General features: G+C 56.8%; 1 protein-coding gene and 1 non-coding gene across 9 annotated transcripts; both read left to right on the top strand.

Annotated features, from left to right (window-relative positions):
- Nucleotides 1–3,624: 3,624 nt before the first annotated feature.
- PPP1R12C (protein phosphatase 1 regulatory subunit 12C) lies at nucleotides 3,625–25,558 on the top strand. Of its 8 annotated transcripts, none has more exons than XM_070223386.1 (22): nucleotides 3,625–4,054; nucleotides 7,839–7,969; nucleotides 8,050–8,168; nucleotides 15,114–15,273; nucleotides 18,852–18,996; nucleotides 19,091–19,165; nucleotides 20,732–20,805; nucleotides 20,883–21,010; nucleotides 21,223–21,296; nucleotides 21,566–21,724; nucleotides 21,811–21,878; nucleotides 22,545–22,628; nucleotides 22,844–22,934; nucleotides 23,108–23,191; nucleotides 23,268–23,328; nucleotides 23,484–23,569; nucleotides 23,658–23,698; nucleotides 23,813–23,876; nucleotides 24,089–24,193; nucleotides 24,547–24,597; nucleotides 24,763–24,813; nucleotides 24,909–25,558. In XM_070223386.1, exons 1-22 carry the CDS (start codon nucleotides 3,734–3,736, stop codon nucleotides 24,993–24,995), a joined length of 2,259 nt encoding a protein of 752 aa, XP_070079487.1. In that variant the 5' UTR covers nucleotides 3,625–3,733; the 3' UTR covers nucleotides 24,996–25,558. The 8 variants fall into 8 exon arrangements, with proteins under 8 accessions (XP_070079487.1, XP_070079488.1, XP_070079484.1 ...); XM_070223387.1 differs by having other exon boundaries at nucleotides 3,626–4,054; nucleotides 23,487–23,569; XM_070223383.1 differs by having other exon boundaries at nucleotides 3,626–4,054; nucleotides 22,494–22,628; nucleotides 23,487–23,569.
- On the top strand, nucleotides 23,059–23,171 carry MIR9086 (microRNA mir-9086). The gene has a single exon (NR_128109.1). It is a non-coding gene; the product is annotated as a microRNA mir-9086 (primary transcript).
- Nucleotides 25,559–26,843: the final 1,285 nt, after the last annotated feature.

Genomic DNA, 26,843 nt, shown 5'->3' with positions numbered 1-26,843 from the left:
GAAACACACGGAAGTCACTGGGTAGGAACAGAGATCATACATTAACAGCTCCGGAAAACCTGAGTTTACACACTGGGATGAAATCTCTTTTCTTTTTTTGTTTTTTGTTTTTTGTAGTTTTCTCCAAACTCTTATTTATTTTTAAAATTATTTTATTGAGGTCATAATGGTTTATAACATTGTGTAATTTCAGGTGTGCATTATTATTTATCACTTTCTGTGTAGATTGCATTGTGCTCACCACCAATAGTCTAGCTTTTATCTGTCACCACACTTATGCCTCCCTTTACCCCTTTCACCTCCCTCCAGGCCCTTCCCCTCTGGTAACCACTGATCTGTTCTCTCTATCCATGTGAGACATCTCTTTTCTAGAACGCTTATGGCCCCTGACACTGCATTTTGGAGAAGACTCCTTCCTTTAGGATCTCCCTTCCGTGCCCATATCTGAGGATGCCATTGGGAGGATGCCATTGGGAGGATGCCATTCTTGGGATGATTCACAATTTCAAAGCCTGTTGGCATGAATTTAAGAACCCAATGGATATTTTAGTGTATTGACAGTCATAAGCAGATACAATTCTCTCTTAAATTTAAAAGGCGCCTTTGAGCAAATAACTCTTCCAAGGACAGTTTTAAAATAACAGGTATCAGAACTGACTTAGAAGCTGCTTACCCCTGTTTGCACACTGGACAGAAGAGTAAGCTCGATACTTTGTGAATGTTTTCCGTTCATTCTTTATCCGGACCATCTTTATGGTGCAGACGGGTGTCTGTTTTCCAGCCCGTGGCAGGGGAAGAGGGAACATCTTCTTCTTCGTATCTTTCTTGGGCTATTTTCACCAGCGGTGAGGGGGGCTTGCGGTTCCAAGGTTAAGCATCGAAATTCCAGCGTTAGCGTGAGAAAAAACAGCAGGCCTGGGAAGTGAAAAACCTTTCCCACGGAAAGAAAAGAGCAGAAGAGAATTTTAGCGAGTGGAATGTGCAAATGCCCTAGTCAGCTGGTATCTTCTACCTGTCGGATACTTTCTGTGTACCATCTCAACAACTCCAGAGATAAAGAGGTGAGGCCCAGCCCCCAGGGCCAGGGAGTGGGTAGACGCAAGATTCAAACCCAGGACTGCCTAAACCAGAGCTGAATTCTGAACCATGGTAGTAGAATAGGATTTTTTAACTAGAGGTTAAAGTCTAAATATAGCCGTCAATGTAAAGAATGCTAATAGAGCTTATGCTGGGGACACATCCCACAGCTCATTGTGTGGGTTGAGCAGATACCCCAAATTGTGTCTTCTGCAAATAGATCACCACAGCCATAAAAATATACAGACATGTTTACAGGAACACTTACAGGCATAATAATAATAAAAGACCATAAACAATGTACGCCAGCCACAGACATCATCGCAAATCCACACAATTATAATGTGTCACAGTTATGCACTGGCACAGAAACATATAACCACAACTACACATAATGATATGGAACCTTTCAATCTCACGTCTGTGTGCCTGAAGCACAGTAAGCCGATCACTGAGATACAGGTGCTTGAAGATGGAGAAAAGTTTATTTGAATTGGCCAGAATTGGCCAAAATGAGAAGATGGCAGGATAGGTTCTCTCAAATCTGCCTTTCTGAAAGAAGAAACCGGGGTGGGGGGGGAGCTCTTTATAGAGCTAAGAGGCTTGGGATGAGGTGTTTCAGAGAAACAAAGGGGAAGTCCATGTTTCTTTCACTCCAGATAAGCCCTTGGGTGGTCAGACTTCTGGGCATCTATAGCAGCTGGGGGCTGCTTATCTGGTGATCATAACTTCCTTAAAGGCATTCTTTTTCCTCTGCAAAACAAGCTCATAAATCCTGTGACCTTTGAGTCACCTCTCATTTTAGACAAGAAAACAGCAAATTAACGAGATTAACTTATTTTCATCTGTGTCTGTGTTGGGAACAAGGTCGGAGGGTGATCATGTTCTTATTGAATATTTTCAGTAACCCTCAGGGACCCGGCTTCACTAACACCATACTACTGATGATTTACTTCTTGCCTTTTAAGCTCCTGGTGAAGGAGGTTGGTGTGTATGTGAGCGGGGAGTGAGGAGTTTAGGGACTACACATCCCAAGAGCCACTGGGATGGCTATCCGCTTTTTATCTATGGTCGGCATTCCCCAGATCTCACGGGATTTGTAGTTTATTTCTTTGCACAAGCCCAAGGAGTTCAGAGGGGGTGGACTGCTCAGACATCCGTTGGAAAAGAAGAGTCTGTTGCCTCTTTCCAGATTTTGGTGCCTTTCTGTGTGATGTTTATGGGTTTTTGTTCCGGTCTCAAAGTGCCTGCATCTTTCCCAATCTGGATTTAGGTGCAGGATGCTTAACGGGAGGATTATTTCGTGCTTCAAGGAATCTCGTCTTCCCAATGTAGTCGAACTCCTCGCTCTGGACTACAAATCCCAGCATGCCTTGCCAGGAAGTAGAGCCTGTACTACATCTCCTAGAGTACTCCACGTCCCAGGTGCGAGCTGGCAAAGGCAGGCCAGTGAAGGGTCTGTGGGCGCTGTCATTGTGGACTCCTCCCCTTGGGTTCCTCTCCGGATGTGATCCAGGGGTTACCATCAGGGACTCTGGACTTCTCTTGCCTTTGAGCCTGATTTCTTGAGGTTCTGCCTAGGACCAACTGTGCATTTAGGGGCGTGGCCCTGCGCGGACTACATTTCCCAGCGTGCTCCGAGGCTGTTGGCCGATTGCTACGACCTTTGTACCGCACATTTTATTTCCCAGCATGCGCTTGGCAGTCGCCCTGGGAGGCTTGGAAGCGAATTGTCTTGAATAATTTCTGGGTTGCGCACTCAATTTCCCATGGTGCCCTGGTGTTTTCCACGACCTGGAGAATCCATTCATTCATTCATTCATGCAAAAACTGTTTTCGATCGCGTACCATTAGGCTCAGTTCTAGGCGCTGGGAATAAGGAGTGCACACAGACGAGACAAAAATCACTGTCTTCCTGGGGCTTATTTCTAATTGAAGGGAGCAGACAAACTCCAAATAAATGAATTATATGGTATGAGGAAAGCTGAAAAGGTGTATGGAAAAATTAGTTCCATATCTTTTAGGACTCCCGGGCTGTGGAATCCAGTCTATTTCCTGCAAGAGCCCGCTGAGACTGTGCACTACCTTTCCCAGCATGCCCCTGGGCACACCTCCAGCCTAGAGACTCCATTTCCCTGCGTTCCACGGAGCAGCCCCTCAATCAGGACGTTCCCATTTGACGACTGGGAGCGGCGGTACTGCCCACTGTGCCTCGGGGTATATCAAGACTGGAAGGCTGTCATTAGCCACTTGCGCTTATAGACGCCCTTTCCCAGAGCTCCCCGAGGCCTTCCGTAGTCAGTTGCCAGTCGGTTCTCCAGCCTGGGGACTTCATTTCCCAGCGCTCTCCGGAGCAGCCCCTCGACCAGGAGATTTCCCATTTGACGCCTCGGAGCTGCGGGTTTCCCACTGTGCCTCGGGGCAGATGGAGGCCAGAATGTTGTCATTAGCAGCTTCCGCTTATAGACTCCATTTCCCAGCGCGCCCCGGGGCGGCGTGGTGACGTCGGCGCGCCGGGCGGGGCTCGGCGGATCCTCGGGCGGCGCGGAGCGAACGGCAGTTCCCGGCGGCCCCGGGGCGGGCGGGCGGCGGCTGCGGCTCGGGTCTCGGCGCTCGCTCGCTCGCTCGCTCGCTCACGGGGCGGGCGGGCGGCGCGATGTCGGGCGAGGACGGCCCGGGGGCGGGCCCGGGGGCGGCGGCGGCGGCGGCCCGCGAGCGGCGGCGGGAGCAGCTGCGGCAGTGGGGGGCCCGGGCGGGCGCCGAGCCGGGCCCGGGGGTGCGGCGCGCCCGCACCGTGCGCTTCGAGCGCGCCGCCGAGTTCCTGGCGGCCTGCGCCGGTGGCGACCTGGACGAGGCGCGCCTGATGCTGCGCGCGGCGGACCCCGGCCCCGGCGCCGAGCCCGACCCCGCCGCCCCGCCGTCCGCCCGCGCGGTGCTCGACTCCACCAACGCCGATGGCATCAGCGCCCTGCACCAGGTCAGCGCCCCCGGCCCCTTCCGGGACCTGATCCGACCTGGGTCTGCGCCACCTTGAGCACCCTCCCTCCCGAGACCGGAGGCACCGTTGCCAGTCCTGGTGTGCACCGTCGGAGGCGGCGCCGACCCTTGCCATCCTGTGCTGACCCCCTCTCCGAGCCCCCTCGAGCTGTCCTCTCCAATCCGGAGCCACTTGACCTGGCCGTGGTCTTTGCCATCCTGCACTGCCCCCTCGCTGGGCCTGAGCCGTTGCTGACGGCCTCAGTCTGGTCCATCTCACTGGTCCTCGTGGTTGTCGCTTCGCGCCGCCCTCTCCCGACCCTGAGCGCCCTTTCCTAGTCTCACCTGTGCCGCCTCCACCGGTGCCGCCTCTTTCCTGAGTCTGTGCCGCTTCTTCCAGCTCTTCCCGTAACACCTCTTTGGGCAATGCTCGTACCTTCTCTGGCCTGCCGTTTCCCTTTCCAGGCGGGTACCACTTTGACTGAGATGCAGCCTCCTCTTTCCTGGGCCTGTGCTCCTTCCTCCACTGGGTTCTGGCCTGGGCCACCTCTTGGGCTAGGCCCAGATCCTTTCTTGCCACTTCTTTCAGGTTCCTCCTTCTTCTCCCTCCTGTCACCCTTGTCTGTGCCATCAGTTGCTGTCGGAGGGAGGAGGCTCTTTCTTGAACTGCTGCCTTCTAGGCTCTGTACCCTTGAAGTAGATGCTTCCTCCGTGTGGGTCATCTCTTGCTATCTCCCTCACCGTCTTCCAACCCATACCCTCTTCATTCTTCTGGGCCTGTGCCACCTCTTACCTCCCACCATGGGCCTTCTCTCAGGGATGTTTCTCCTTCTCCAGGCACTGCCTTCTCTTTCCCGCTCTGCCCTTCTCTCAGCCAGGCCTGCATCGTCACCCTTTTTCTGGGCCACCTCAAAGCACCCACCTCTTCCTGGCTTTGGGCCGCCTCTCTATTCTCTGGTTGTCTTGCTTTCTCTGCCCAGTTACCCTCTTCTGTGGAATTGGGCAGCTTCTCCCTCCCATAGACTGTGTGATCTCTCCTAGCCCCCTGTCATGTCACCTTATCAAGGGTTCTAGAATCCTGTTAGTGTCCTCCCTCCATAACCTGGGCTCCATGTCTTTGCAAGACACCCTGATGGCTGTCTTCAGTGTTCATGTGTCCCAGGACCAGGGCCGCCTTAGGCCCCAGCGTTCTCTCGGGTTCTGGGTGCTTTTATCTACCCCTGCCCTTCAGCGGGACCCCAAAGGCCAGGACTGGCCACAGAGGAGCTTCCATCCTCTCCCCACCCCACCTCCCTGAGGCCCGTCTCCCTCCTCATCTCCTGATATTGGTCCAGTCCCCAGCTCTCTTCTCCCTGTCAGAACCCTTGGGGTTTGCTTTCTGGTGGAGCCGGAGAGGACCCTGGGAGAGAGGCCGGCAGGGGCAGGCGAGGGGGGAGGCATAGAATAGTCCTTAGTGCCTCTCTCAGCTCCTCAGCTTTGTGGGCTTGAATTAGTCTCTTTCGTCTCTGTGCCTCAGTTTTCCTGTCTGGAAAATGGGGCTAGTAGGCGGGCCCTTCCTGGCTGGGCCCTGGTCGGGGAGGGAGGCTATGTGCGGAAAACTCCCTCAGGGAGCATTGTAGGCGTTACAGTGGGAGTAGGTACCCCTGGTCTAAGTGCTGCCCCTCCCTGCTGTCTCTTTCACCACCCCAGGCCTGTCCCTTCCAGAGACCCCAGTGCTTTCTGGGACATTTTCTTCCACCCAGAGGAGGGTCCCACTTCCCCGAGGCCTGGCAGGGAATCAGAGCTTCGGTGCTTCTCTTCTCTGCCACCGTCCCTGCCCCTGCCTCCCTTGGACCTTCCCTCAGGGGTCCCTGGCCCTGCTCTTGAGGCCAAGCCCCATTCTGCAGCATCCCCCTTGGCCTGGACCCCGCAAAAGGCCACTCCGGCCTGGCTTGTCAGGCTGCCGTTTCAGGTGGGGTCCCTCTCCCACTGCAGGCGAGCACTTGATCAGCTCACTTTCCGGCGCTTTGCAGGAGGCCTGAAGGATTAGGGCGCCTGTGGTTCAGAGAGGGGAAGTTCCCGCCTCAGGTCACACGGCTGCAAGCGGGGCAGCTGGAGTTTGGGTCAGGTCTGGGTGTGGGGTGACCAGTTCATGCTGGTTTGCCTGCGGCTGGCCTGGTTTTAGCACTGAAAGTCCCAGGCCCAGGAAATCCCCAGTCCTGGGCAAACTGGGATGGCGGCCCACCCCTTCTGAGTGAGTCTCGGGGCTGTGGTTTCTGTTCTGAGTTCTCCCTGGAGCAGGTCTCCAGGCATCAGCTACCTGCCCTGCTTGTGTCCCTAGGAGTTCTCAAGCCTCAGCCCCAACCTCAGGCTGGTTTGTCAACCGCTCAATGAGGCTGAGGTACTCTCTCCCCTCCCCAAAATTGCCTTGTGAGTTAGTGGCTGGGGGTTTGGGGTCTGGAGTAGGAGGGACTAGGAGCCAGGATCCTTAGGTTTGAGCAGAGAGGGCTGGGGGTCTGGAATCCTGGGTCTGAGGGAGGAGGGGCTGGGGGCCGGACGCTTGGATCCCTGGTGCCCAGGCCTCAGGCGTCTTTCACATGGATGCCTGTGCCGGGCCAGGTCCTTGAAAGGGAAAGGCCCATCTCCCTCCTTGCCCCCCTCCCCCATCACCATGACAACCGGGTGGAAATAAACGGAGCCCAGAGTTCATCTCGTTCCCAGGGCACGTGTGGCCCCCCTCTCGCAGCCTGAGTTTCCATGACTTCATGCTCTTGGCCCTCGCAGCTTCCCCCCCCCCTTCTCCAGATGGGCAGTTTTGAAGAGGTGAGGGGGTTGGGGGGGTTAATTTACCCTGAGAACCCAGGAGTGCAGGTCCACCCCCCTCCCTCAGACCCTGCTTAGGTCCCAGTGCTCACCAGTGTTTGCATGTGGCCTGGGCTAAATCCTTTCTCTGCCCCTACTTGCTGTGCCACCTTGGCCGAGGGCTTTTGTCTCCCGGAGCTTCGATGTTTCCTTCGTAGGTGAGAACCCTGACAGCGGGAGGGTTAGGGAAGATGCCCGTGGAAAGCCCTTGGCTCAGCGCCCTGTGCCTAGTAGGCCCTCAGTGCGTGGAGCTACGTCCCCTCAGGCCCCAGGCCCTGGGCACACGCTAGCAGCCGTCTCTTCCACTTTAGGAGCCCTGCCCAGCACCCTCCCTCTGTCCCATGTTCCCAGGGATCTGGTGACTTTACCAGCCCTGCAGCACGGCCTTGGGCCCCAGAGGCCCGGACGTCTCCCCTCAGGGTGCAAGGCAGGGCCATGGTCGGTTCCTGGCCGGTGTCTGCTGGGTCTGAGGCAGGAGGGGCTGGGCGCTTGACTCCGGGGTCTGAGGAGGGGGCTGAGCCTCTCCCTCAGGTTCGGCACTGGAAGCCCCGTCCTGTCGGTGGAGACTGGGCTGCATCACGTCTAACGAGCACCGTTCGGGATCCCCACCCCTGCATGCGAGGCCTGTCTTTCTTCCGTATCCACTTCCTGCTTGCAGGGAGCTGGGAGCCTGCCTCTTACGGTCTCTGCTCACTTTAAGATGCTCGGCTGACCTAACCATGGGAAGCCAGGGGTGTCTTCAACAGCTGGGTGGCTAGAGGGGCGTCCACAGGCCACGCTGGTGCCTTCCAGGGCCTATCCCAGAGCCATCAGGGTCTTTTCCTTGCATGTCATGGCCTCTTGGCCCCTGGATCTGTCTCCTGGTCCCCGTCGGGCGTCCTGCCTTGCTGGGCATGCAGTGTCTGGACAGGTGAGGGCCAACGGCTCTGCCCTGTGTCCCCTAGGCCTGCATCGATGAGAACCTGGAGGTGGTGCGCTTCCTGGTGGAGCAGGGTGCCACGGTGAACCAGGCGGACAATGAGGGCTGGACGCCCCTGCACGTGGCTGCCTCCTGTGGTTACCTGGACATCGCCAGGTGAGGCAGGGGGAGGGTGGGCGGGACCCGACTGGGGCCAGGGCTCAGATCCCTCAGCCCTGACCTCCCCCTGCCCCCAGGTACCTCCTGAGCCACGGGGCCAACATTGCTGCGGTCAACAGTGATGGGGACCTGCCCCTGGACCTGGCCGAGTCCGACGCCATGGAGGGGCTGCTCAAGGCGGAGATCGCCCACCGAGGTGGGCTCTGGGCATGGCTGCAGCACTGCCTCGTGGTGTGGGGGTCGGGGTCAGGGGTCAGTGAGGCACTGGGTGAAGAGGTGTGAGCACAGGGCCCGGCCGGGGGCGGGGCTCCTCCTCCCTGTGGCCTCGAGGTCCAGAGCTTGGGGAGCAGAGTGCTGGGGCTCGGAGGCCAGCCCCCAGTTCCCTGGGACTCTCTCTGTGCCTTAGTTTCTTTTCCTGTTAAGTGGGGAGTAAGTGCCTCCCCGGGGTTGCTTGGAACGTTGCACAAGTAATCAGATAAAGTGCTGTGCGCTGGTCACAGCATAAGATCTCAAACCGCTCTTGACCCGAATCGTAGTTTCTGCCTCTGAGTAGTGGAGGAAGCGGGGATGGGGGCGGGGGCCCATCTGGGGATGCGTTAGGTGAGGTTGCAGGGACCCTCACTGCAGGTCTTCTTGGGAGTGTGCGCTGAGGGCAAGTAGAGGAATCAGAGGCTTCTGGGGGTTTGGTCTCCCTGTGTTCGGGATCACTGAACCCAGGGGTCCAGGACCCCCAAAACTGTCTGGCCATGTTTCTCTTTCTAGGGAGAGCACATGTTGCTTCTAGCAGATTTTCAGAGGGGCTTATGACCACCTCCCTTCTCCCACTTAAAGTGGCCAACTAGGACCAGTGACGGGCAGGGCGCCTGGGGAGCGCTGTGGCTTGACTAACCTGGAATCAGAGGACGCCAGGGCGGTTTGGGTGGGGGACATCGAATGGCTTCACTGGGTCTCGGGGTGTGTGTGATGCCCGTGGGACTCCACAGGAGCCCTGGGTCACCAGTGTGGCTCCTGGAGTCTGACTTTCTGGGTTTGCATCCCGGCTGTGCGGGTGACTGGCTTATTCACAGAACGAGGTTGATGGCAGCACCGCCGCATGGGGTGGGAGTAAGGGGTCAGCAGGTCTGGAGGACCGTGGAGGACGCAAATGTGAAGAACAGATGCAGGAAGTCTGAGGTGACGCCAGAGTCCCAGCCTGGCTGAGGGCGTGACCTTGGCAGGCTGGGTGGCAATGGCTGTGAGAGCCACCTGGGGCGTGGAGGGGCTGCGGGGTCTGGCGCTCGGCTTCGGTTCGAGTGGGCAGTGCGTAAGCAAAGGCAGCCCTGGGCACTTCTCGCTCATCTCCTGCACTTGTTGTTTTGAAAACCTTGAAACGTAGAGAAAGGTGGTGACAGTGGTGCAGCGAGGCCTGCACGGCCCTCCCTGCAGCTCAGCAGGGGTCTTTAGTGGCCTGATGGAGACTGACTCCCTCTCCACACAGCTCAGCCTTTGACAGTGTGCAGCCCAGGGCTTCTGTGGTCACCGTGTTGTGCAGCTACCACCACACCCAGGTTTAGATGCTTTTGATCACCCCAGAGAAACCCTGCACCCCTTCGCCCTCACCCCGCTCCCTGTCCCCCTCAGCCCTAGGAAACCACTCGGCGCCTTGTGTCCCTGTGGATTTGCCTATTTTGGACATCTTGTTTAAATGGGGTCACACAGTATACAGACTTACCAGTTTTTGACACACTTGCATGTGCTCCCCCCCATACAAATACTCCCCTCCTTCCTTCCTTCCTCCCCTCTCCCTCTCCCTTTTTCTTTTTTTGTTCCCTCTGTCTTCTCCCTCTCTTGTTCTCTCCTCTCTTTCCTGGACCATTTTGAGACTATGTTGCAGACACTGCAGCCTCCACCCTGGTCGGCACCGGAGCTGGCGTCTCCTAGAACAAGGACACTGGTGACCACGTGGGGATGTAACATAGTTATTCTCCGTCAGTGTCAGTGTCAGGACCGCTGTCACCTCGGGGTCATCCTCGCCTCCGCTCTGGCTCAGGGCCGCTGCTCGCGCCCTGCACGTGGTCCTCTTGGCGCCTGAGGCTCCCTCTGTCCGAACAGCCTCGCTGCCTCACCCTTCCTCGTTTTACACAGAGCAGCCCCCAGCTTGGACCTGGCTGGTTTTTCACGAGGAGATTCAGTTCTGCATTTTTAGCAGGAACTTCTCAGGGTGTCGCTCTGGGAGACAGCTGTCTGTCTGCCCTGTGACTGGTGATGTTAACCTTGAACTGGTTTCAGGGGTGTCGGCCAGGTGGCTCTGCTTTGTACTTAAGAAGCAGTCTGGGGGCCGGCTCGGTGGCGTAGTGGTTAAGTTTGCATGCTCCTCTTTGGTGGCCTGTGGTTTGCGGGTTCGGATCCCAGGCACAGACCTACCTACCCCTCATCAAGCCATGCTGTGGCGGCATCCCACAGAGGGGAACTAGAATGATCTACAACTAGGATGTACAACTGTGCGCTGGGGCTTTGAGGAGAGAAAAAAGTAGTCTGCAGGGCAATGCTTGGAAGCTGCTTCTGTGGGTCTCCACCTGGAGTCCCCGGCCCCTGGGGACACAAGAATGGCCACTAGGGGCTCCGTGAGCTCTCAGACATTCTGTGTTTTTCTGCAGGAATTGCCCATAGCTCACCTCAGCTTCTCAAAGGGGCGCATGTTCCCCTTCTGTGGGGCGAGGAGAAGGTTGGGGGATATTGCCCTGTGGGGCCAGCCAGGCACAGAGGCCATTGGTACCACTGGAAAGATCCTCGGCTGCACTCCTGGGGGTGAGACACTGCTGCAGCCGCTGCCTCTGGAATCCCGGGGCCTCTGCCGACATGTCTCCATGACACTCGCCTTCACATGGACGCGCCGGCAGAGTGTGGTCGGCAGAACCTGGGTTGCAGGCTGCATCAGCTGTGAGGAGGGCACTGAGGGACACGTCGAGAGGACGGAGAACCCCCAGGCATGCTGGGCAGCCAGATGGGGCCGGCTGCAGTGTAACCCTGGCAGCCGCCCCCAGCAGGGCCGTCAGAGAAGACAGTGCCAGCGATGGAGGTGGCCAGAGGCTGGAGGCTCCGGGAAGGAAGGCGTGGTCAGCAGTGTGGACGCTGCTGCAAGCTCGGCCCCTGTTTCTTGAATATAGGGGCCCCTTCCCTGCGCCGCCTCATGCGCTGTGCCCCTCTCCGGGTCTGCTGTTCACTGAGAGGATCTGATCCGCTCAGCCTGTTACCCAGAGCACAGCTCTCGTCTGGCTGGATGGCCTCTGGTCCTCTTGACTCAGGTGCTGAATTAGGCACAACTCTTTGCAGGTGCCCGAGACCCACTGCAGCCTGGCTCAGGCCACAGGCGATTTATGCCCCGTGTTCATAGCAGCATTGTTCACAGTAGCAAGAAGGTGGAAGCAGCCTAAGTGTCCATCGATGGGAGAATGGCCAGTGTGTGTATGTGCGTACGAGGGAGTATCATTCAGCCTTAAAAAGGAAGGAACTTCTGACACACGCCACAACGTGGATGAACCTGGAGGACACTATGCTCAGGGAAATAAGTCAGGCACAAAAAAATGCAAATGCTGTATGAGTCTACTTCTGCTTATATGAGGAATTTGACTAAAACAGTCAAATTCATAGAGACAGAAAGTGGAATAGTGGTCACCAGGGGCTGGGGGAGGGGAGGAGGAGGCGTTGTTATTTAATGGGTACAGAGTTTCATTTTTACAAGATGAAGAGGGTTCTGGAGATGGATGATGATGGAGGTTGCACGACAGTGTGAATGTACTTGACACTGTTGAACCGTGCACTTAAAAATGGTTAAGATGCTAACTTATATGTGTATTTTACCACAGTTTATAAAAAAGAAAATCAATTTATGGGCTTATGTGACTGAAGTCTAAGAGTTATATGGACTTCAGGCAAAGTTTGGTCCAGGGGCACAAAGTCAAAGTCATCTCTCCGTCACCGTGCGGCTCCATTCTTAGGCAGATCCTCTCAATGAAGCACTTAGCGTGGCTCCAAGCAGCACAGGCTGATATCTCAGCTGAGCTAGAACTGGACTTCCTCAGTAGTCCCAGCCACCAGCCTCTGTGTGACGCTCTGTGGGCCACTTTCGTCACAAGCCAGCCCCTGAGCCAATCACTGTGGCAAGGGGCATGGTCAGGCCGGTGATGTGGCCACCCCTGGAAACAGGCTCTGAGCTCAGTCACATCAGAGCCACGTGGGGTGAAGGCAGGGCCGAGGAAAATGAAGATGTTGCAAAGGACAGAGAGTGGATACCGGCAAGTCCAAGCAACAGCTTTGCTACAGATGCTGTTCCCACAGCCCAGGCCACAGAGGCAGCCCTCAGGGACACAATCCAAACACTGTGTCCTGTGCGGACAGGACCCTCTGGCCACTTTGCTCAGAAGGGCCGTGGTCGGACCCGTGGGGACATGGAACTGGACAGGAAAGAAACTTGGAGTGTTTCTGAAACACTTGAAGCAATCCCACTTGGAACCCCAACGTCCGAGACAGATGGCCGTGGGGCACTTCCTCTCCAGGACAGGCAGCACTGACTGGACGGTTTGGTGCTGGTGGGGCTAGAGCCACGGCACTCTTGTGTCTGGCTGGGGGGAAGGTTGGTGATTACAGCCACTTTGGGAAGCAGTTGGACATCATGGATTAGAGCTGAAGATCTGCGTTCCCGACGTCCGAGCTGTTCTCCTCTCACCCGTGGACGAGAAGCTTCACGGTGTTGTTTGTGGTCCCAAGAGGTCAGGGCCTACACCAGAGGGAGAACAGACAAATCAGTAATCTATAGACGCGTGATGTAAGCAGGGGTCGGCAGCCTTTTTCTGCAAAGGGCTAGACAGTAACTATTTCAGGCTTTGAGGGACATACCGTCGTGTTGCCACCACCCTCCCCTGCACAGTTGGGAGCACAGCCAGGGATGGTACATAAGTGAGTGGGCGTGGCTGTGTTCCAATTAAACTTTGTTTACAAACACAGGTGCCCTTCCAGGATAGGCAAATCCATAGCGACAGAAGGAGATTGGTGGTTGCCATGGCCTGGGGGAGGGACGCACGGGGGTCACTGCTTAATGGGCATTGGTTTCTGTTTGGGGAGATGAAAAAGCTCAGGAACTATTGATAGGCTAGATGGTTGCACAACATTGTGAATGTCCTAGGTGCCACTGAATTGTACACTTTAAAATAGCGGAATTGGTAAATTTTATGCTATGTTTGTCTTTCCACCACCACAACAAAAAAAGTGCAAAACCCAAGAGGTGGCCTGCACCCACAGGCTGTAGTTTGTCAATTCCCGATCAAGAGCTGTCAATAAACACAGGCAGATCTCAACAGAAAGCAAATTGCAGAAGGATGCGGTGAACAAACAAAAGAATACTAACTGTGGTTACTGAGTAAAAAGTCAGTAAACTTTGCCCCTCCTCTCTTTGGAGGAATAAGCCACCTTCGGCTAGAATAGAATTGAATGTAGGTGGTTCCCTTTAAGGCTATGGGGGAGGGGGAGGGGAGAGCCCGTCCCTGAGTCTCCAGCACTCCCCAGGCCTCTCCACCCCAGCCTGGGCGGGCAGGATGGGCCCTAACCAACCAGACATCCCTGGAAGAGCTGCCACTGTCCAGGCCCTGAGCCAGGACACCCAAAGGTGACCCCACTGGCGTGTAGGCCCCGGGTGCTTAGGTGCCACCAGGTGGCGCCAGCGCGCAGCCGTGACCTGGACCGATTTGAGCAGGCACAGAGGCCAGCTCTGGTCTGAGGGCATCCCACCAAAAGCTTTAGGGCAGAAGTTACTATATATAGTAAGAATCTGACAAAATATATGTTCGTGAAAGCAAACTCGTGATGGTGGTTACCTTGGCCGTGGGGAGCTGGATGAGATCGATGAGGGGCACACGGAGGGGAAGGGGGTGATGGCTTCTGTTGTCTCTGTCCTATTGTAGTTTTTTAGGCCCACTCGTGGTACATGGGGTTCTTTGCCAGTGCGTCCCATGGAAAGCCAGTGTGAACCACAAGTGTATTTGAAAGTTTTCAAGTGGGTGCATTTAAAAAAGTAAAAAGCAGGTGAAATTAACTCTAGTAATATATTCTATTTAACACAGTATATCCAAGACATTATCATTTCAACATGTAAACAGTATTAAGAAAACCATTCGTGAGCAGCTGCACGTTTTTTGTCACACTTTGAAATCCAGCATGTACTTTACCTTTGCGACCCATCTCAGTTTGGACTGGCTCCATGTCAGGTGCTCAGTAGCTGCATGTGGCTGAGTGCTGTCGAGCAGGACAGCTCGGCACCACACAGCACTTTGGTAAGTGAGAAATATCACAGTTGAAGAAACAGTTGACAGTAATAAGCTTCCCAGGAGAAGGATCAAATATTCTCTGGAAAAGACCATTTCTGACTCCCATCTCAATAGTTTATAGCATGCAAAATACAGATTCTCAGTGGCAGTCAACAGATAATATTCCAGCCTCAACAGAGCTGCCTTTTTTGACCCAAAGTCAGCTTACATTTAAAGTCATAACTTGCCTTTTGCATCTGTAAATGCAGTACAACCTTCCACGCAACCAGTGGGATACAGTGAAATTGATGAGGAAGCCTGCCCGTGTCTTACCAGATGTTCTGGGTGACAGCACAGCCTTGAACAGGACTCGGCACCTGGGTAGGAAAGAAGCTGTTGCCCCCTGACACGGACACTTTGTTTAGTGGCTTTTTGCTTGGTTTATCCTACTCAGGTAATGGAAGTAACAGCGGTGACAAAATACATGCAGATGCTGGGCTAAAATTGTATCTATAGTTATAGGAAGAGTTAGGTGTAATCAGCTGCTGGATTTGCTAATTAACTTCAGATTTTATACTGAAAAATAATGAGAAAGGTGATGCTCTGGCTGAAGTGGGAAAGGCCTGCGAGCTCCGTTCTCCCAGCCCCCAGCCGTGACTCCGAAACCCTTAGTGGAACCCGGACTGCACAGAGCACGGTCGGGAAGTCACTGAGCTAGTCCAGGCCTCTGAGTCCCAGAGGAGCTCACAGACAGAGAGCGACCGGTCGAGGCACAGGGCCAAGCTGCAGCCGGGCCAGGTGCAGCCCTGTGCTTCCTGGACCTTGGGTGTAAGCCCACCTGTTACCCCTTCTCGTCCTCCCAGGTGTGGATGTGGAGGCAGCCAAACGGGCCGAGGAGGAATTGCTGCTTCACGACACAAGGTGCTGGCTGAATGGGGGCGCCATGCCGGAGGCCCGGCACCCCCGCACGGGGGCCTCTGCCCTGCACGTGGCTGCTGCTAAGGGCTACATCGAAGTGATGAGGTGAGCTGGGCCAGCATAGACCCTCTCTTTTCCCTTGCTCATTGCGCTGGGCCAGTGTGTTCCTTTGTGCTCTTACACCTTCCTGTGGATTTTGTCCGTTCCCATCCTTTTCTCATTTACGTACCTAAGGCTATATATTTCCCTCTAAATATAGCCTTAGCTGCATCCACAAGTCTTGGTGTGTAGGCTTTTCATTGTCATTCAGTTTAAAACATTTTCCAACTTGTAATCTTCTTTCTTTGACCCACGGATTATTTAGAAGTATCTCTTTAATTTCCAAGTACATGGGATTTTGCAGTCATCATTTCATTATACTCATTTCCTGACTTAACTGCACTGTGGTCAGAGACTGGGTTCTGTATGATTCCAGATTTCTGAAATTTGCTGAGGTTTGCTTCACACCCCGGTCCATGTAAGCTGGAAAAGAATTGTGTTGTCGAGTATCGTGTTCTATGTAGGTTATGAGGTCAGCTCTCTAGTCCTGCTATTTAAATCTTCTGTATCTATAGTGATTTTTTTCCATCTGCTTATTCTGTCACTTACTGTGAGAAATGTGGTAAAATTTCCTGCTATGATTGTGGATTTTTCCTGTTTCTCCTTGTGGTTTGATCGATTTTTCTGTGCTCTATTTCAGGGCCAGTCTATTTGGCGCGTAGATATTTTAAGTCGTTAGAGTACATAGTCCCTTTCTGTCACCCTTCCCCCGCCTTCTCTGAATTTGGCTGCCTCACCCCTTTCCGTTGGGGTAGCTGGTTCCATCCTCGTCCTCAGGCTGCTGGCTCTCTTTGATTCCTCTCTCTCTCTCGTGATGTTATGCTTCATTTTTAGTGTGAAAATGGAGTTAAGATGAATCCCTCCATCTCGGCTCCCCTCTGCGTTGAATTTCGAGGCAGGTTTTCAGTGAGGTACTTAAGATGCCCCCTGACAGCTCCAGGCTCACGTCCCGGCTGCTTCCCCTGCTGTGGAGGTAGAGCGCCTCGTCCTCCATAGTTCCAGCCAAAGTCCTGGTCTGACGCTTGCGGGGCCCGTCCCAGAGCTGGTTCCTGTGGCAGAGGGGCTGGGAGACCGTAAATGGTCAGGCCTGGTGATGTGCCCAGCCCTGGAGGCTGTGCCCTCTTTTTTTTTTTTTAAAGATTGGCACCTGAGCTAACATCTGTTGCCAATCTTCTTTTTTTTTTTCCCCCTTTCTTCTCCCCAAATCCTCCCAGTACATAGTTGTATATTATAGTTGTAGGTCCTTCTGGTTCTGCTATGTGGGATGCTGCCTCAGCATGGCTTGATGGGTAGTGCCAGTCTGGACCCAGGATCCAAACCGGCGAAACCCTGGGCCTCTGAAGCGGAGTGCATGAACTTAACCACTCGGCCGTGGGGCCAGCCCCAGCTGTGCCCTCTTTTGCCCGTGGCTTCCACCCCTGAGTCTCAGGCAGCTGCTTTTTCTCCTGCCATTGCATCTGAATCCCATCCAGCAGGAAGGAGGAGAGGGCAAAGGGAGCAAATTTCGTTCCTTTTAAAAGAATAATCCAGAAGTGGCACGCACACGTAAGGCTGACATCCCATTTGCCAGACCCTGCTCACCCGGCCATTCCTAGCTGCGAGGGAGACTGAGAGATTCCTCTTCAGCCAGGTGGCAGTGTGTCCAGCAAAAGTCGGGTGCTATTATTAAAGCAACAAGGAGAGCTGATGCTGGTGGGCAGCCTCATTCTCTGCTGCAGAACTGGAATGCTGTGGGCTTTGAAATACTCACTGGGTGTCACTTCCTTACCGCCCCTTAATGTGGGTTTGTGTTTACAGCCGGATCTATTTGACTGCATTTTTAAAAGAACATAACCAATGTTCTCCTCATTGAAGAGGAGTGGCTGAGTAGAGGTATACATTTATTTGATGCCATTCACTCAACACTTACTGAGCACCTGCTGTATGCCAGGTACTCCCTTAGGTGCTGGGGATACAGTGGCAAATGAGACTGATCTGGCCCATGTGCAGCTCACAGCCTCGTCGGGGAGACAGACAGACAAGGGACCAAGGAAGCAGGTCATGTCAGGTGGCCCTGAGTGCTGAGAGAGGGGCTCCCAGCCTCCGCAGTGGCGACGTGGGGCAGAGTAACTCTGGGGACCATCCTGTTCCTCGCAGGATGTTGAGCAGCATCCCGGACCTCTACCCACTGGATGCCGGTCATGACAACCGAACGAGCCTCTGGACATTGCCCAGTGTCCTGTGGGGTCAGCGTCGTCCCCACTTGAGAACCCCTGTCCTGGAAGGATGTAAACAGGGTGATGGGAGAAGGCGAGTGTGGCGGGGAGGGGCCTCTGTGAGATTTGGGGGTCAGGGAGCCGACGAGGAGGTGGTGGCTGTGCTGAGAAGGGGCGGCCAGCTGAAACGCTATGACACCCCAAGAACACGCACCCGCCAGGGGGACAGAGCAGCAGGCACAGGTTGCAAGGTGGGACACCCAGCATGGCCGGAGCAGAGTGAGGGCGGGGGGAGGTGTAACGAGGTCAGCAGGGCCACACAGGACCTTTTGTTTAAAAGGGTCTTTCTAGGGTCCAGTCCTGTGGCCAAGTGGTTAAGTTTGCGTGCCCCGCTTTGGTGGCCCAGGTTCACAGGTTTGGATCCCAAGTGCGGACCTATTCCACTTGTCAGCCAGGCTGTGGTGGCATCCCACATACAGAGTAGAGGAAGATTGGCACAGATGTTAGCTCAGGGCTAATCTTCCTCAAGCCAAAAAAAAAAGGAAGATTGGCAGTGGATGTTAGCTCAGAGTGAATCTTCCTCACCAAAAAAAAAAAAAAAAGAAAGAATCCTTCTAAAATCTCTCATCTCCATCTTTTCCCAGCTCGCTTTGCTCTCTCTCACTGACAAGGAACCTAAGCCAGCTCCAAAAGCAGGCATGTCTGCCCTGAGCTGAGTTTGCAGAGTTGCGTGGACTTTTCACCCTGCTTTTTCCCCCCAAGTCCCGCCGTCTCAGGTGGCCATTATCTCCTGGAAAGGAATCATTAAGCTTGTGTTTCTCAACCTTGGCACTCGCGCGGTTTGGAGCGGACCATTCTTTGCTGTGGGGCCGTCCTCTGCTCTGTAGGATGTGTGGCAGCATCCCACTAGGTGCTGCTAGCACCTACCTCTAAGCTGTGACAACCAGAAACATGCCCAGACACTGCCAGCTGTCCCCTGGCGGGCAGCCCCACCGTGACTGAGAACCACTGCTCTAGGCCAGCCGGCATCCTGGAACACTGCTGCCCTGAGGCCGCCCCGTCTGGGGTCTCATCCTTTTCCTAGGCCTCTGGGCTGGAGGAGCCCCCACCCCACCTTCTCTAGGGCTCATAATCAAAAGATCTGAGCCCTGCAGATACAAGGAGCACAATTCCGGAGGCCGCCTGCTCGGCCAGGGGAGGGATCAAAGCTGGTGGCAGAGGGGGTCACTTGTGGGGAGGGTCTCGGGGCATTGGCTCTTTACCTCCCTGCCCAGGATCGTTCTGGCACTGTCACAGCTGGTACCACTGCCACAGCACGGCCGGCCGACATCATCCCTTGACTCAGAAGCCCTGTCTTGGTCCCTGACCTTGAGCTTCTTTGGCCCTCAGGCTGCTCCTTCAGGCTGGCTATGACCCGGAGCTCCGGGATGGGGACGGCTGGACCCCCCTGCACGCAGCAGCCCACTGGGGCGTGGAGGATGCCTGTCGCTTGCTGGCCGAGCACGGTGGGGGCATGGACTCGCTGACCCATGCGGTGAGGGCCGGGACGCCAGGGGGCTGGGGCGGTGGGGTGGGGAGGGCCCCGTGCCTCCTCCATCATCTGTCCCTTCTCCCCCTCCCCCACCCAGGGGCAGCGTCCCTGTGACCTGGCTGATGAGGAGGTGCTGAGCCTGTTGGAGGAGCTGGCCCAGAAACAGGAGGACGTGAGTCTCAGGGGCCCCCTCCCCTCCTGTCAGCACCTCAGAGGCTAGGGAGGGAGGGCCTCCTCCTCGTCCTCCAAGCCCCTGGTGCCTACCGCCCTGGGGACCTGTCCTCCCCAACCAGTGACTGAGACCCCGTGGAGGGCCATGAGGAGGGGCACATCCGGGCAGTCAGAGCAGGTAGGGTCTGGGGCCCAGGTGGACCTTGGGATGCAGACGAGGGTAGTCTGTTGGCTGGGGTAAGCCTTGTCACCCCTGGGATGCCCCTGACCAGCACCGGGTCAGGCTTGGTTGCTGGAAAAATGTGGAGTGAAGGGGTGAACAGTGTGGACTCAGGCTTTGAATTCTGGCTCTGCCGTGGATTTGCTGTGTGAGGTTGAGCTGTGCACTTAACCTCTCTGGGCCTCAATTTCCTTATCTGTACAAGGGGGATAATAGTGTGTGCACTTTATGAGGAGTTACGTATGCTGTTACGCAGAGTATGTATTATGTTATGAGGCGTATATGAGTTACCGAACAAAGCCATTTAGAACCCTGCCTGGCATACAGTAAGCACTATTGGGTAGCAAGAAACATCTCCCGAGGCCTCTTAGGGGCCAGGCCTTCTGCCAGGAGCTTCTGCTGAGTGGCTGGTGGGCAGAGACAGGTCCCTCTGGTAAATTTGGCTGTGGCGATGTCAAGGGTGGTGGACTCGGGAGAAGAAGGGCCTGCTTCCAGCTTGGTGGACTCAGGACAGCTTCCCAGACCCAGGGCGGGCACATGGGGTTGAGGAAATGGCACAGGCTGGGGGGTAGGAACATGTGTGGTACCTGGAGGGGAGCGTGAGGCAGGGCCTGGGAGAGGGCAGACCCTGAAGGGCCTTGAGAGCCAGGCTGAGGAGCAGCACGAGGTGATGGTGATGGGGGTCCTGGGGGGATTTTTAGTGGGTGAGGCAGGGTCAGCTCTCAGCTGGTAAGGTGGGTGTGTCTCCCGGCCATCCGGAATGCTTTCCGGATGAGATGAGTGAGATGAGTCCTGCGGTGCTCCGGGTTGGCTCAGAGGGGCTGGGAGGCCCGGCATTCCTGGCTGGGGCACCGCTCTGCACAGGCTTGGAGGTGTGAAAACCTGTCGGGCTGGGAAACCTCGCCTGGTGCCACCAGGCTCGGGGGCGCCTGAGAGCGAGTGGTAAGGGAGGAGGAAGGGGCCGCCGGGCTGGTGTCCGGGTGAGCTGAGTGGTCAGGGAGAATTTGAGCAGGTCGCCCCTGGGAGGTAGACAGAGCCCTCTGGGGACGATACTGGAGGTGGGGAAGCAGGGAGGAGGCCGTGAGAACAGGTCAGTGGCAGGTGCGTATGGGGACTCGCACAGGAGACCCAGGGCGCCTCCTCCTTCAGACGCTGTGCGGCCATCTGTAGGAAAACTCGAGTGAGTCCACAAACCCTCCATGCCCACCCCAGGAACTGAGCTCCCTGTAGTCAGAGCACCCGCGTAAGGCATGACCAGTGCGTGGTAGCCCTCAATGTTGGGGATGTGGGACCCCAGAGGAACATGCGTGTTCTGCCCTCCCCAGCAGCCCCCTTCCCTCCTTGCAGCTGCGGAACCAAAAGGAAGCCTCCCAGAACAGGGGCCAGGAGCCCCAGGTGCCCTCCAGCAGCAAGCACCGACGGTAGGGGGCAGCCCAGGCGGGAAGAGGGGGTTGGGGCTCCCCAGGGCTTGGACCCTGATGCCCTCCCTTCCCACCAGGAGCTCCGTGTGTCGTCTGAGCAGCCGCGAGAAGATCTCCCTCCAGGACCTGTCCAAGGAGCGCCGGCCAGGGGGGGCAAGGGGGCCCCCCATCCGGGACGAGGATGAGGGAGAAGAAGGCCCCACAGGTGAGGGCCCTGGCTCTCTGCTTCTGAATCTAGAGAGGAGGGGCTGGGGGCCTGGACTGCCAGGTCTGATGGAGGAGGGGCTGGGGGCCTGGACTCCTGGGTCTGAGGGAGGAGGGGCTGGGGCCTGGACTCCCGGGTCTGAGAGAGGAGGGGCTGGGTCTCACAGGCAGCTGGCATATTCTTGTGTCCTGTCCCATCTTTCTACATCATAGAGCCACCTCCTGCAGAATCCAGAACCCTCAACGGAGTCTCCTCCCCGCCACCCCGCAGCCCTAAGAGCTCCATGGTGCGTATGTATGGATGCCCTGGAGGCCATGCTGGCCTGGGAAGGTGGGGGAGGGATGCCATTAATGCCTGTAACCTCTTGTCAGGGTAGGTAGGGTGAAGACTACAGTTCCCAGAATCCTCCAGGACAAGTGACAGTGTTTTTCTGGCTGCCCCTGCCCTGGGGGCTGATGGGAATTGTAGTTTGTTGTGGTCCTTCTGGCAGTTAACCCTGTAAGTCTCTGAGAAGGGAAACCCTTTCTCCATAACTGAGACCTTTCTCTTACTCAGCCCCCCGAAGAGGTCCCCTTCTCCAGGCGCTTTGGCCTCTTGAAGACGGGAAGCTCTAGTGCCCTGGGTCCCGCAGACAGGTTGGGGGCCGAGGGCGCCCCTGGGGCTGGGCTGCAGCGCTCAGCTTCTTCCTCACGGCTGGAAGGGACCTCCCCTCAGGTGAGTGGGGTGAGGGGCCGGGGAGTAGGCCCTGCCCAGCCGAGGAGGATACTCGCCTCCCCTCCCCTCCTCTCCTCTCTCCACAGGCCAGGGAGCCCCGTCTGGCCAGAGTTACCCCCACCCCATCCCAGAAGGTGCCCGAGCCCTGTGCTCTGTGAGTACCAAGGGCCCTCAGGGCGGGAGGCAGGTCTGGGTCCCAACCTTGTCACATGATTCTGAGCAAGTCCATTTTCTCTCTGGGGTCTCGTCCCTGTCCATCCCCCACCCCCTGCCCCGACTCTGCCTCATTTTCCCTTTTGCTGCCTCAAGTAATCACTAACAGCAACATTTCCAAGGCCTCAGTGATCTGGGCTCCTGTTGCCCCTCTGTCCCATATCCCACTGTCCCTCTCACAGGCACACCCCCACCCACTGCCTGTGCTCCAGCCCCCTCAGACCCACGGGGCTTGCTGCCTCCTTCCCTTAGGTCTGTGTTTAAATGCCACCGTCTCCATGAGGCCCAACCCCACCGTGACCGCCTGCTCTCATGGCAGGTCTCGAACACGGCCCCTCCTGTATCCTGTCCTTGTTTCTTTTCTCCAAAGTACTTAATTCTCTTGACATTTTATATGATGTCTTCATCTTTTATGGTTATCGTTTATTTTGCATCTTTCTGCTCAGATTTGGCTCATCAGGGCAGAGACAATTTCTTTTGCTCACTGCTGTGTCTTTAGTGCCTGCCACATGATGCAAACTTGAGTAATATTTGCTGAACGAATGAATTCACACAGGTTTGAGATCTGCAGGTCTCCTCCCTTGGATAACTCCACTCCTCCCTCCAGGATTCCACAGCCTGAATCCCCAGTGAAGCCAAATGTCCCCGCAGCCTCCGCAGCACCCCCAGCAGACTCCCGGGACCGCCGGAGGTGAAGAGGCCAGGGGTGGGAAGCTGCTGTTGCTCCAACTGGGAGAAAACTACGTTACCCAGAAGTCCCCAGGGCTTTGGGTGGGGCTCCTAAGGGAGAGTTTGTCCCAGGATCAGCTGGGAGTTGAAGTCCCTGACTCCCCCTAAGGGTGTCAGCCGGGGGATGGGGACAGTGCCCAAAGGAACCCTCCTTGAGCTTGGGGGCCCTTCGTTCAGGTCCTACCAGATGCCTGTGCGGGATGAGGAGTCTGAATCCCAGCGAAAAGCTCGCTCTCGCCTCATGCGCCAGTCTCGGAGGTCCACACAGGTGTGGGGCATGGGATGGGGGGCTGGAAACCTGGACTCCTGGATCTGAGGGAGGAGGGGCTGGGGACCTGGACTGTTGGGTCTGAGGGAGGAGGGGGCTGGGGGCCTGGACTCAGATCCTGAAGGGGCTGGATCCTGAGTCCCGGGCCCCTTGTCTGACCTCTCTCCCTGCAGGGTGTGACTCTGACGGACCTGAAGGAAGCAGAGAAGGCCGCAGGGAAGGCCCCAGAGCCAGAAAAGTCGGGCCTGCAGAGCCTGGTGAGAGGGGTCAGGTGATCGGGCAGTGGGGGTACAAGATGCCCTCGTCCTCTGACCCCCTGCCCCTCTCCCACAGGACCCTTCCCGGCGGCCCCGAGTCCCTGGGTTCGAGAACTCTGATGGCCCTGCCCAGAGAGGTGAGGTCTGGTCTCTGAGAGGTTGTCCTCCTGATCTACCCTATCCTTCCTGCTGCTGTTTTCCCTGTCTCTTGGGGTCTTGGGCCCAGGGACCCCAACACCGAAGACAGGGGCCCCTCCCCAGGTGCCTGGGCTGATTCCTGCCCCTCCCCCAGCAGAGGCGCCCGACGGGCAGGGTCAGGGACCACAGGCCGCCCGGGAGCACCGCAAAGTCGGCAAGGAGCGGAGGGGGCCTGCAGAGGTGAGGGTGGGGCCAGGGGGGCACGCTGGGGCTGGGGGCAGTCCAAACTTCCCTACCACATCTGCCTGAACCCTACCTCTGCCCACAGGGGGAGGAGGCGGAGCCGGTGGACCTCAGCCCAGAATCCAGGTACGAGGCGGCCAGTGAAGGTTTTGGGTTGTCTGGGGGGCTGTCGGGCATGCCCCCTGATGCCCTACTCTGCCTCCACCCCAGCACTCTCGAGGGCACCCCCTCCCCTCACAGGCAGCGGGACCTCAACTCAGAACCCGAGCCAGAATCGGAAGAGCCCGATGGAGGCTTCAGGAAGGTTCGCGAACTTACCCCACGATCGGTGCCCAAAACCAGTCCCCACAAGTAGGCCTTTATATCTGCCCACCTGCCCCCTCTGCAGTGGCTCTGTCGGCCCCATCCACGCGCCGCGCGTTTTCGGGCCTCCCTCAGCTGCCGTCGCCACTCCGGCAAAGGCGCCACACCCCAGGCTGGTAGGCCTGACCCGTCTCCCTCTTCCTGGTGTCATAGCTGTACGCAGAGCTGCGCAGTGAGAACGAGCGACTGCGCGAGGCCCTGACGGAGACGACGCTGCGGCTGGCGCAGCTCAAGGTGGAGCTGGAGCGCGCCACGCAGGTGAGGGCCCTGTGCAGGTGAGGGCGCGAGGCCCTGGAGGTGGCCGCAACGTGTAGCGCTAGCAATGAGGGGTAGGATCTGATCTGGGCTCCGACTCCTGAGGGGCGGGGCCCGAAGGGGTGGGGTTAGGACCCCCTGGGAGGCCGGACCTGAGCAAGAAGAAGGGGGCGGGGGGGCGGGCCAGGTTCTCTGTGGGCGGGTCCTCAGTGATGAGTGGCGTGGCTGGTGGTGGTGAGCAGTGGGCGGCCTGGAGCCTGGACTGCCTTTCTCCTCCCTGCCCTTCTGGTGGCCCCTTCCTGGCCATTGCAGTTTGGGCGTTTCTCTGACCTCTGTGCTTCCTCTGTCCTCACCAGAGGCAGGAGCGGTTTGCAGAGAGGCCGGCCCTTCTGGAGCTGGAGAGATTTGTGAGTAGGGGCTGTCGGGGTGGGGCCACGTGTATCCCCAGCCTCCAAGCCCTGTGGGTCTGGATGAAGAGGGCCACACAGGCTTTCTGACCCACCCTCTGAGCTTTCCCCACCTTTCTTAGCCTCACTCAACCTCTGGCCCTCACTTCCCCCCATTTATTCCAGGAGCGCAGGGCCCTGGAGCGAAAGGCTGCCGAGCTGGAGGAGGAGCTGAAGGTGAATCTTAATGGGGCGCTGTGGGCAGAGGACCAGGGTGGGCACTGGGTGCAGCCTGCCCAAGACCACCCACCTGACCCTGTCCCCTCCCACAGGCTCTGTCCGACCTCCGGGCTGACAACCAGCGGCTCAAGGATGAGAACGCAGCACTGATCCGCGTCATCAGCAAACTCTCCAAGTGACTCTGGAGGAGGACCTTCCCCGCACCCGTATTTATACAGCTGCTTCTGCCACACGCACCCTTCCCCTGTGTGAACACGAGTGACAGGGCTCCCGGGGGAGTCTCTGAGAAGCCATAACCTCCCCTCGGGACCTCCAGACTGAGGGGAGTGCAGGGTCCCCAGGAGCCAAGGGGGGCCGTCCGAGGCCAAGATGGAGGCGGGAGGAGCCAGGTAGAGGGACATCGCTGAGGGGGGACCAGGGCTGGAGGCGGGACAAGAAGGCACCAAGGACCAGAAAGTGCCAGGACCAGTAGCCAGGACCAGAGTGGCCACCCGGAGGTCCCCCCTCACGTGTGTTGCCACCCCAGTCACCCCTCCCGCTCCTGAACAGGGATCCGAGAATGTGCCAAGAGTCCCGCCGGCCTCGGCCGGGTGGGCCTGTATATAGGGTCCATGTGCAATAGGGAGGGATGTCTTCTATTTTTTGCTGCCCCCTCCCCGCCCACTGTCCGGGGCAGGGGGAGAAGGTATTTTCAAGACAAAGCACAGGCACCTCAAATAAAAGTCGTGAAGTTGCCACTCAATGGCTGTCCCCAGCTGGAGGTGGGGCGCCACTTCTGTGCTCGGGCTGTGCGTGTCAGTGACTAAAACACAGGACCGTGTGGGTGGCGTGCAGAGGGGTGGGTGGGTGCTCAGTGGGTGGGAAGGGGCTTCAGGAGAGTGGCAGTTGGAGGAGAGGCCCCACACCAGCGGTGATGTGCTCAGGGTAAGGTGGCTGGGGCTGGGCGGGAAGGCTCAGCCGAGTGAGGATGAGCCGTGACTCGCGAGCACGGGAGCTTGGGTCTTGCCATCAGTGCTTTTGAAATAGATTTGAGTTCGTTGCCACCATTTAAAATCAGGGGTAATTCACATATGAAAATCTGGAGTTTGAGTTCTCTAAAAAAATAGGAAGCTGTGATGGTATGAGCTCTTCAGTCCTGCATGGTAGCAGTTGGCTGGAGCTGAGTAGAAGCCATCTTGTGAGATGGGGCACTCATTCACTCACGCGTTCTTGGTCATATTCTACCTGCTAGGCCCTGCCCCAGCCGTGCGGGATATGGTCATGCATGAAATAGGCAAAGACCCCGTACGTTTTAGGAGGAGAAGCATAAGGCATCCAACGATAATATAAATGTATTTCAGGGGGTGGTGCCATGGAGAAAAAGCAGGGGAAGGGGACAGCGAGGCTGGTGTGTGTGTGTGTGTGTGTGAGTGTGAGAGAGAGGGTATGTGCACATGTGTGCTTTGTACAGGGTGGTCAGAGTAGGCCTCACTGGAAAGCTAGCACAGGCAGTTACTTCAAGGGGTCAGGGAATGAGCCATGCAGGTATTTGAGGGAAGAGTCTTCTGGATGATGAAAACTGTGTGTGCATAGGCCCTGTGGTAGAAGTGTGCCTGACATGTTGAGGCACAGGAAGAAGCCGGTGTGGCTGGAGGGAAGTAGTAGGGGGTGAGGTTGGAGAGGTAATGGCTGGCCATGTAGGGACGTGGCCCTGGTAAGGACTTGAGCCGTGAGGTGGGACCTAGGTTTTAACAGGTCCATCTTGTTGCTGCATTGAAAATATATTGGCAGGGGGCCGGGGGGGGGGGGCGGGGGCAGGATGATCTGACAGATTGGACTGCAATAGGAATGGGGCTCAGGCCCGGCTTGCTCACGTGGGTCAGGTGTCTGGCTCCTGCAGGCATTGCAGCTTGCAGCCTAGACGATGGCAGCCATGGGGGTTTACTGAAGGGGGAAAACTGGTTGGATCAAGGAGGTTTGAGGAACCGCTTGCATCTCTGGTTCCTCTGTTAGAAATGAGGGCTGGGGCATCAGGCAAGAGGTTGATG

This window comes from Equus caballus, chromosome 10 (assembly GCF_041296265.1).
Source record: "Equus caballus isolate H_3958 breed thoroughbred chromosome 10, TB-T2T, whole genome shotgun sequence".
Classification (NCBI taxonomy): domain Eukaryota; kingdom Metazoa; phylum Chordata; class Mammalia; order Perissodactyla; family Equidae; genus Equus; species Equus caballus.
Note: the sequence above shows the minus strand (reverse complement) of the source record. Positions and strands in the feature narration are given on the sequence as shown.